The following is a 10,152-nucleotide window of genomic DNA, read 5'->3' as shown; positions in this document are numbered from 1 at the left end:
TTTAAAGTTCTTTGTCTTGAAAAGTCAGTGTTAAAAAATGTTTTAGTCGCGCTTCATGAAACTAGAGGTGACCCATTGCAAAATGGAAATGGACGGGTTATACCATCCTGTTTTATATGGACAATAAGAAAGCAATATTCAGAGTTTGATGGACAATATACTTTGTTTAGCGAAGGAGAATGAGACTAACAATATATAACATAATAATCTATGTACAGAGTAAAAGCAAAAAAAAAAAAGATCGAATAAGCTAACAAAATCTTGTTCTTTGATTCGCAATAACTTTTATCTTGTCTAGTTTTGGGATTGGGGCTATATTCTTTGGAATTTTTTTCGGCAAGCTCGGTAATTCCAAAGATTCCTTGTCTCGGACTAAATCAATAGTTCTATTGATCATCAGATGTAAATAGTCATCAGACTTTTTTTCTTTGATAGGCCTTTGTTTGTTTTTGCCTGTTTCAAATCATTACCGGAATTAAAATCACGAGCTGCTAACTGACTTCTTGTAATCATTCCCAAATAAGAAAAATGCTGGCTCTTCGGATCCATTTATTATGCAATGCATGATATATTTCCAAACTCCCAGTATGGGAAAACTTTGTCAAATGTTTGAGACAATTTAAAGTCCTTGCGTTAAGAATGATATCTTGTAGTGCTTTGAATGTGTCAGATTCTGGTTTTACCTTTTTTTGGTTGAATATGCATCGCGGGTAACACTTGGCCGGCGTTTTAATGGTTGCTTCTCTTTGTTGTGTGGAAACAATGTTATTCTACGAAGTTGTTTGTTTAGAAGTTCGATGTAAAAAAAAAAGAAATAATTTGTACAAACAGATAAATATGAATGATTTGAATAATTAGCCTCAGTGCAGAACAGGAAGAAAAATAATAATTTAAAATTACTTCCAGATCACGTTTGAACAGTGTTCCTTAAAATGTGTATGACACACTTGTACATCTTTGGGGAGGTTTTCCCTTTTCAAGTATATCAGCTATTCTTTCTAACCTCCTTATTCTTGTGTAATCGAAAGAAGCTCACTGTACTTTTTTCTTTTTTAAAAGATGAATTTCCACAGTTCACAGTAGCACAATTTTGAAAAGAATGTAGATATTTTAGAAAGAACTTTGATAGTTCCACACATACACAAACAAAACTACTACGAATCTACTTTCACTACGAAACATTTTTAAAGGGAAGTAACTTGATGAATAATAAGAATTTCATAAAAAAATATACACGCATGACTAAATCTGATATGCTCTTTCAAAATATCACATTTTTAATGAGTTGAATTTTCTAGTGAACCATTCCTTTAAGTAACTTAATAAGTTGAAATGCATTGTCCTTCACAAATGTGTGGTCTGACAGGTTCAAACAGCGTTGGGTTCAAAAACCTTGTAAGGTCTGCGTACACAGTGACAGTCTCCACTTGACAAAGATGTAGAGCGATGTACAGCGCTTTTAAGACAGTTGAAAAAATGACTCAAAATTTCGTTAGGGTTAGGGTCACCATAAAAAAATAAACTAACCAATTGAGTTTCTGGTTTGTGTAGATTCAACTGTGCTGTGGATATAACTTGAAAAACACTTTTTTGATGAGATGGGGTTAATTTTGTGCTAGTGAATATTTCTTCTGTAGTATCATTTAAATTGAATGCAGCAAAATAGTCCTCCTTTGCTTTATCAAGATTCCTAGTTGAACATACATTTACATTATGAGAAGGAGGATATGTAAATGAATTACCTTTAAGCCAGCTATTCAATGTTTCTCCAGTAACATGGTTGTTTAGAATGTAAGTCAACTTTGTGATCAATCCAAGAACACGAAACAAAGCACTATTTCCGTATATTTTCGTATATTTTCCTTCCTGTTACAGTTTGATATTAGAATGTTGTTCTGAGTTCACTGTTAACTATTTGATAAATATAATTGATTTCCGCCGCGTAAGGCGGAATCTTTAAAATCGCCTTGGAAGATAGAGAGATAGGGACCACCTATAGCCTGAACGCGCGGTGTCCAGATTAAAGTATTTTACCCTGGGCCTGAAAGTTGTTTAATTTCTTAAAAGCCAATAGAAATGCGTTATTTGATTTTTTAGCCAATAGGGTCTCAGATTGTCAGAACCTGATATCGTGGCTTCCTGTGATGCTTTGTCTCGAAGTTCTTCGAGTTTCAGGTCCCACAGGCCAAAGTTTCTTGCCCAAAACAATCGGTTACCGTTCCTCTTGATATGTTTGAAACTCCAAATCAATGTTTTGCAAAACAGGATGTTTGGTCGATGAGACTTCTCAGGTAAAAAATGCTGTATGTTCTAGCTAGTTTGTTACTTAGCTATGTTAAAGTGATTTACATTTGCGATTCTTCAGAGTGCATAAAGCTCTTATTTAAGCTACGCATTTCCCTAGCATTTCTGTCCAACTATAAAATGACCTTCCTTATACGTAGTTAGGGATCAAACCCATTACCTGACTTAACAGTTTGGGAACCAAAACTGATGATTAATAGCCTAAAAGGTGCAGTAGTTTTCAGGAAAGTTTGACCGATTTAAGCTACATTTGCATGTCATGTAGCTAGCTAGCTACAGACTGTATTGCATATAAAGTTTCACATAAAAAACGCAAAATAAGTGTTGTCTTATATTTAACACGACTATCGTTAAAATGCAGCATCAGTAGCAGATCAGAATTACAAACTTTGACAGGCAAATCTACAGTGAATTTTTCTGATAATATTCTTTATGAACTTTATGAAAAGGGCTGTATACTTTTGTACTAAGATAACAAGTCCTTTATTAATTGCTATTTTGTTTTGTACACAAATATTCAAAAAACATTTTTATAAATTTGAATCCTAAATCGAACATTTTTTCTTATATATTTTGGCCTATGGACTACATTGTGTTACATTGTGTAACAAGCAAAACAATTTGCTCCATAAAAAACCTGACATACGAGCTTAAGTTGTATGTAATTGTGTCGTAACTTACATAAATGAGGTTATGAATAAAAATTCTCCCTGACGTGCACAAAAACATGTGAATGTAGCTTTAAAAAAGCATCAAGTATACTGTACATATTTACTCTATTATCCAGTTTCCCTGTTTTTCAAGTAATCCTGCCTTTTTTTGCCATGGATTGTAAAAAATATTTTCAAAATTAGCATACACTATCTGTGGAAGAAATTTTTGTGGAACTTTTTTTTGCAGAACTTTGGGCCAAATCTGTAAAAATGTTCCACAGAAATTTTAGAAACCAGTCAAACATCGGTTCTGAAAAATTATTCCGCAAAATTTTCCATTTCAGCTAGCCGCAACAATTAAAATTTTTTTTATTTCTTCATACTTTGATTTCTTTAGGATCAAAGTTATTGGGTTCTATGTTGCTCATTTGTAAATGCCCTAACTTCTGAATACTATGTTAGACAAAATACTGATTTTGCCTCTGCTGAAATAATTGAACTTTAGGCACCCAAAAATTAATATTGCACATTGCACAAAAATAATACTACACTCAGGTTTTTTACCCAAAAATAATTCAACATATCCGGCCTATATATCCTGCAATATAGGATTCCTGCTAAACCCACCTTATTTGTAGGTTAAAACACTAATCCAGTGGTGAAGTAATAATAGACTAGAGTAAATATGGTATTCTTGGTCACTGTTGAATATAACATTTTAGGGATGCTTTTAGGCACGTTTCTGAACTTTCAAAAAAATTAAATATTTATAAAACTTCCAAAATTTGTCTTTGAACACGCAGGTATTCTTTTTGGAAAGACAGACATCACAAATACTTGGCGTTTCACAGTATCACCTGATTTTTTTATCAAAACTTCATAAAATAGTGAAATATTTTATTTTATCTTGCATTTATACCTGTCATCTTTAAATATATAGGGCACAGAACAATATCACAATAATGTGCTAAGATTATTTTGAGTTCTTCATATATGTTTTTTTAGTATTTTTCTTTCTTTTTTAGGTCAGCCATAATCTAACACAGCCATTATCAGCATTTCCAAAAAAATGTTGACAGAGTATACTGCAAACATTAATTTGTGAAAAATGAATCACTAAAACTAATATATATTTATATAATTTATTATAGTCTTATTTTGGTTAATAGTATTTACTTCACATTATTTTTAAGGGAAACTAGACGTCTATGGTTCTTCTATGATTTTACAGAATTTGTATCATGAAAATTTTTAGAACTTTCTAGGTAGATCCCAAGTTTTTATACTTTTTATAACTGTGTGTAAATCTGCATATTTTTGTTATTTATTCAGGTGTAATTAAATTGAAGTATATCTAAATTGCGTTATTTGTCGCCCATATTTAATACTTTTCAGACCAGGTTACTTTAACCCCTTTTTTATATAAGAACAATGTTATAAGAACATGAACCTTGACATGAATCCCAGACTCAAATCATTGTTCTTACAACTAAAACTACTCAAGAAATGGAATAGTCAAAAAGCCTCAAAAAGCGGTTAAGTCACATAGTTTTGCGCAATTATTCAATCATTTATCCTGTTTTTAAATTGGAAATCTCAGCCTTGGGTCGACCATTATACGTTTTGCTCTGTGGAAAGTTTCTCTTGACAAGGCGGAAAACTTCAAGCCTTGAGGCTCCTTGTTTCTTTTTGTAAAGACAAAATGTGACCAAATTTTTCGTAATATACAAATCCTTCCAAATTTTTTGCTCAGAATGCTTTTTGGTGTATTTTGATCTTTAATATTTAAGCATCGCTGGATCTCGTCATATTCCCATCATTTTTCGTGTAGTTGTTTGACATGAAAGATGTTAAAAGTTACTACTTTATGTTAAAAGTTGAGTCAAGGTCGAAATTGTCTCTCAAAACCAAACGATCACAATCCTGCTTAACTGAAAATGGTAGATACACGAATGTCATTTTAATTTGTTATAGATGCATTGATTGACCATTTTAAACTTATTTTTCATTCATTCAAGGTTTAGCATTAATAATAAGTTTTCCATTTCAAAGAGGAATCTGTTTATTACCGAATAATGTATGGTTGATACTAAGTGCAGGAAGTTGGAGCCTTCTTTCTCTGAAAAAGTACATTTTTTACCTACCCTAATAACAAGGTTAGCCTAGGGTGTCTATTTTGAAAAAAGATGCAGTAACATGTCAATATAATATGCTATATTTATTTAATTTTTTTTAAAACCTTGCTAAAACGTAAATAAAGTTCGCCCGTGTGTAGACTGAATGTCCGTCTGTTTCAATCTGTGAGCAACCCCCTTCCCCCTTCCTTAGCCCACTTTACCAGAAGCCACCAAAAGTCTAGCCTAAGGGGGTTAAACTGTTTTAAATCGCGTAAATTTGAATGTTCCTGTCATGTAAGTATTGAATGAGGAAGCAGCATTTCAAAGGACATGTATTCTAGCCTTGACCTTTTTTGCCAATATATGTAATTCATTTGACTGGGTTCTTGTTTTTACTATCTCCTTTGACCAAAATTGTGACCTGGAGATAATATACGAAATATTCAAATTCACACGCGTTATTTACTCAAAGAGTAATATAAATGAGAATATAATGGCTGTGTTTTTTAGATATTTAGTTAGCTCAAAAGTTAATGTTGAGTGCATGATGAGTGTGTCACGGTTGGTTTCCTTTAATTCATTTTAACAAATTAACACTAATGCTATTTCACATATCATGTTCTATTTTCCATGTCCTTGGAATGAGGTTCGACGAAAATAGCTACATGACAATGATAGCTGGAATAAGGTATTTGATAATTGATTTCTTAGAACTAATCTATGTTTTATGAACATAAATTTTACATTGTTAATATTATTGTTGTCATGTTTTATTTAATATTTTTTTTTTTATAATGAATAACTTCTTTTTAATAATTTAAGAAACCTTAGAAAAATATTATGATGATTATATTCCGACGCCTCTGAAATGGATTTAAGCTTTAAAAAATGTCTGGTAATTTAAGGGAACGTTTTTTCTCCTTTTTTCTTCTTGCTGTTATTGTACGTGAAATTGCAGGTAGATGATTTTTTTAGCCTGTGATTTTTTTTAGCCTGCACAAAATTACCTTCTTGTTAATTTGCTTTTTAAAGATATGTTTTTTTCATAGTTCTTGAATAAAGGGAATTATGTTCGTGTTCTATTGAACATAACATTTTCCAGGATATTCTAACAAATATGACTGTTTTTATGCTACATGTTTCAGCATCTTGCACCACAAGTGAAGGTGGTTTGACTATTCAATGCTCTGATGAAATTTCTGGAAAGGATGTAAGTTTGAAAGTAGAAGTAGAACCATGTAAAGATAAGCCCACCATTGCTTTGGAGATGAAAGTGGCTGGGGTGACATTTAAAGGAGATTTTGATGCTTCTGTATCCATCCCAGTGCCTAACTTAACCATATTTAATGCAGGATGGTACATTGTGATAGACATGACTAAGGATAACGATTACCTAAAACTTTCGGTATGAATTCTTACATAATTTTTGCTTTAATAGAAATTGATATATACAGTGTTGTTTTAACTTTCTTAAAATGGAACAAATTAACGAACAATTATTGGTGCAATAAGTGCGAATTAAAAAAATAGAAATTAATAGGATTAAGTATAAAACTTCCATAAAAACCGACCTCTATCTATGAGTTTCACATTTTTACATTCAACGCGCAAATAGTATAATTTATGTTTTTATATCTATATTATAAAACCCACTTTCTGTGTGTAAACCAAAATGTGTAGGTGCAATTTTTTCACTGGATGATGACAAGTTTATTATGACAATTTATGCGAATAGCGCCTTAATACAGATGTAACACGCAAAAAGAAGACAAAGATATTTTTTTTGCAATGCAGAGGTCTTACAGCTTATCTTAGATTTGCAATATGTGGCTGATCAAGAAAAGACAAGTTTGAAGACTTAAAAATGGTTATTAATTAATTTAATTTGTGGCCATGATAACATAGGCAGCAAAAGCTCTCTCACTATCTTTTGCTAAATTTTATGTTTATACCATAAGTAGGAATGCATTATGTCTATGCTTCTCATTTCACGTACTTACGTACGACGTATGCGTATGTTGCTCATGCCACAAGTGTAAACCAAGTTTTAAAAATGATGTAAATCTTTGAAAACCGGTTTCGTTGACACCAACAATGTTTTAACAGTCGTTCTTAAAATTACAGATTGCACTTTCTTGATTTCTTTAGGACTGTGTTATATCTGGAAATAGTATCTTAAGATAACAGTTTAAGCCAGTATCGGCCTCAAACCAATACATTGAAATTTATACTTATTTCCTTGTTAACCACAAACCTAATAAATCGAATCGCCAGTAATGCTTATAAACTTTAAAATATTCAAATTTTTTTTAATAAACAACAATCACTCAGACCCATTTTAAACTAAGAACAAAATCGTGCCATTATAAAAATTTTAATACAATAGAAACACCCAGAATTTAAAGACATGAAATATAGGAAAAAAGGACAACAAGACAGAATACCTTTTGTGGTCTATTTTCAATAATTACCGTCACAATCAATACAATTTGGTGTTACTAGAAATTTATTGGATAATTTTTACCAAGATTGCCAGTCAGTAAAATGACGACGTCAATGATAATAGATGGTTTCCTCTAAGATAGAAGTTTTACACATTTTACATACCATGTGATACTGCGATTGAAAGCTCAAGTATGCTGTTAGTATCTTTGTAAAATATATAAATATGCCATCATGTTATTTGGGCGATTAGGCTTAAAATCCAAAATAATTAGCTTTGTGAATTCATTTATCCGGCTTAAAAAACTTATAGTTAGCTACAAGTAGAGAATCGTGTTGCTAGAAATTAAATATATTACTCATAATGTTGCACATCTTGTCAACACACTTGTTGATATATTTTAAGGGTGAAAGTACTATCCACGTAGTCCAAATTATTACGTGTCTGACCACTGAAGGTCAGGTAACTAACTTGGCAGATATAAATATGGCATGAAAGGCTTAAACAAAATGGCCACAACTGTTGAGCTTTTTATTACGCCTTTTGTGCTAACTGCTGAGTTACACTGTTAAAATCCGTAAAGAACTCAAACGTACCAAAATCGTTCATGTATTTCTCTACTTTGGTGTCTTCTAAATAACAATTTAAAAAAAATGACTTTAAATGTTTTGTTTACATTTTCAGATAAGATGCAGTCAAGCAAGTTTTCGAAATGTCACACCTTTTTAACAAAGCATTATCTATACCAAATATAAAGAGTCTAAAACAGCCTATGATTTGCGTGAAATACTTATTTTTGTGTTTTAGATAACATTGAAGCTAAAAGGACTTGGACTTTTTTTTGTTCCGACTTCTGTTAAGATTCTACAGAGGAGCGTACCTGTTGACTGCAACGGTAAATAGTTAATTTCAAACTCTATTAAAAATATATTCTGTTATAAAAAACACATGTATCTCGCATAGCAGAGGTGTGTCTAATGTTTGACTACTATTATAAAATATAGAGAAAAGATAATTTAAATAGCATTTTTAAATATTTATTACATTCGTCCCATACTTACCTATGTGATGCTTATCATCAACCAAACTAATTTCTTCAATAATTTGTGAACAATAGGAACAGATTATGCTACACATTTGACACCTATTTAGTATAAGGGAAATCCGTGTTACCTTCTAAACCAAATTTTATCACGCAAAAAATATCGTGATCACTCGTGATAAGAAAGATACTACTTTTTATATATTTTATCTTCTTTTTTTTAGATCTTGAAGCATGGTGGAATTCAATGAGTTTGTTGGAGAAAATATTTGTTCTCGTTGGAAGTTTCGTTGTTTGGGTTGCTTCGATTGTCTTTTGTTGTTGCTGCCATCGGTCGCGTTCTTCGAACAATGTTCAACAGCCAGCACCCATAACTGAGGATACTAGCACTGTTTTTTATGTTTCTGGAGAGGTGCAGATGCCACCGCAGTCTCAAATTATCACACAGCAAAGTTAATTCGATAACAGCAATGGCGGGAAATTTCAATGTCTTTTTTATTTCCTTCCTTCCAGAAAAATGCACGACAATCCAAAGTTAGTATATTACACAGTTATAAGTGAAGATTGACGTTTGCCGTTAGATTTAAGAAGTTATAAGAAATATTGGTAGAGTGTTTTTTCGTATTATTGCGCTAATGTAAAAGAATTACTTAATGTTTTTGCAGTTATCATGCACCAAACAGATAATTTCTTAGACTTGCAAAGAGTTTTTCTAGAAATTAGATTTTTATATACACCTAGATTTTTTTTATCAGCTAGCTACTATTGTATCCGCAAATTATTTTCTGAAGTTTTACCTTTTCTGTTGCTACACATGTTATTACGGTTATTTTCTACTGTACATTTTTGTGTAATGTTTGGAAACTGCGAGTTCTCATAACATCATGTAAGAGGATGATATGCCCGTGCGCAATTCGACGATCAATTCTTCTAGAACAGTTTTGTCGGAATACTTCAGCGCAATAATACACCTCCAACAGTGTCATAAAGAAAGATTCTTTGTTTGTCCCCTGGGTACGTAATATGATGTCAGAAATACCTAAGGCGTCATTTAGGTTTCAGAGAAATTACGTTTTATTTGTGGTATTATTTCATCTTTCACTTGAGATAACCAAGAATATTTTACGTACTATAGTAGTAACAGCATTTTATAACCTTTGTTTAAACTTCTTTGAACTAAAGAAATATCTGTCATAACCAACAACAATAATTTTTCATGTTTTGAGTCCCTTTTCAACAACATACTACCAACTTCGAACGATAAAGTTAGTTATCATGGGATGGCGCCAAATTTGAATAAATATACAGACCGGAAACCTTCAATAACAAATCGAACGTGGAATATGATGGCTCTTTCTTCCTTGTTTTTTTACTTTCTTTATCTTTAATCGCTATTTTATTGGCAAGTTAATAGTACAAAATAATATACATGTTGTTCAACATTTTTGCCATTTTGATCTTCAACTTTTTCTTATTAAATCACTTTGTGTACATTGACCCCGTGACCATCATAATAAAGAGAGAAATATGTCCCATTGTTTTTTAATTTAGCCACCCGTTTGACAAATGCGTAAAAATACTCAATTTTAAATA

General features: G+C 31.8%; 1 protein-coding gene and 1 long non-coding RNA gene across 2 annotated transcripts; both read left to right on the top strand.

The window, feature by feature from the left end:
* The first annotated feature begins 1,268 nt into the window (after nt 1–1,268).
* Nucleotides 1,269–4,419, top strand: LOC130645778 (uncharacterized). Its single transcript, XR_008982736.1, has 2 exons — nt 1,269–2,291; nt 3,983–4,419. It is a non-coding gene; the product is annotated as an uncharacterized LOC130645778 (long non-coding RNA).
* Nucleotides 4,420–5,153: 734 nt separating this feature from the next.
* On the top strand, nt 5,154–9,026 carry LOC130645765 (uncharacterized). Its single transcript, XM_057451855.1, has 4 exons — nt 5,154–6,032; nt 6,220–6,479; nt 8,325–8,412; nt 8,784–9,026. Exons 1-4 carry the CDS (start codon nt 5,963–5,965, stop codon nt 9,014–9,016), a joined length of 651 nt encoding a protein of 216 aa, XP_057307838.1. The 5' UTR covers nt 5,154–5,962; the 3' UTR covers nt 9,017–9,026.
* Nucleotides 9,027–10,152: the final 1,126 nt, after the last annotated feature.

This window comes from Hydractinia symbiolongicarpus, chromosome 5 (assembly GCF_029227915.1).
Source record: "Hydractinia symbiolongicarpus strain clone_291-10 chromosome 5, HSymV2.1, whole genome shotgun sequence".
NCBI lineage: Eukaryota > Metazoa > Cnidaria > Hydrozoa > Anthoathecata > Hydractiniidae > Hydractinia > Hydractinia symbiolongicarpus.
Note: the sequence above shows the minus strand (reverse complement) of the source record. Positions and strands in the feature narration are given on the sequence as shown.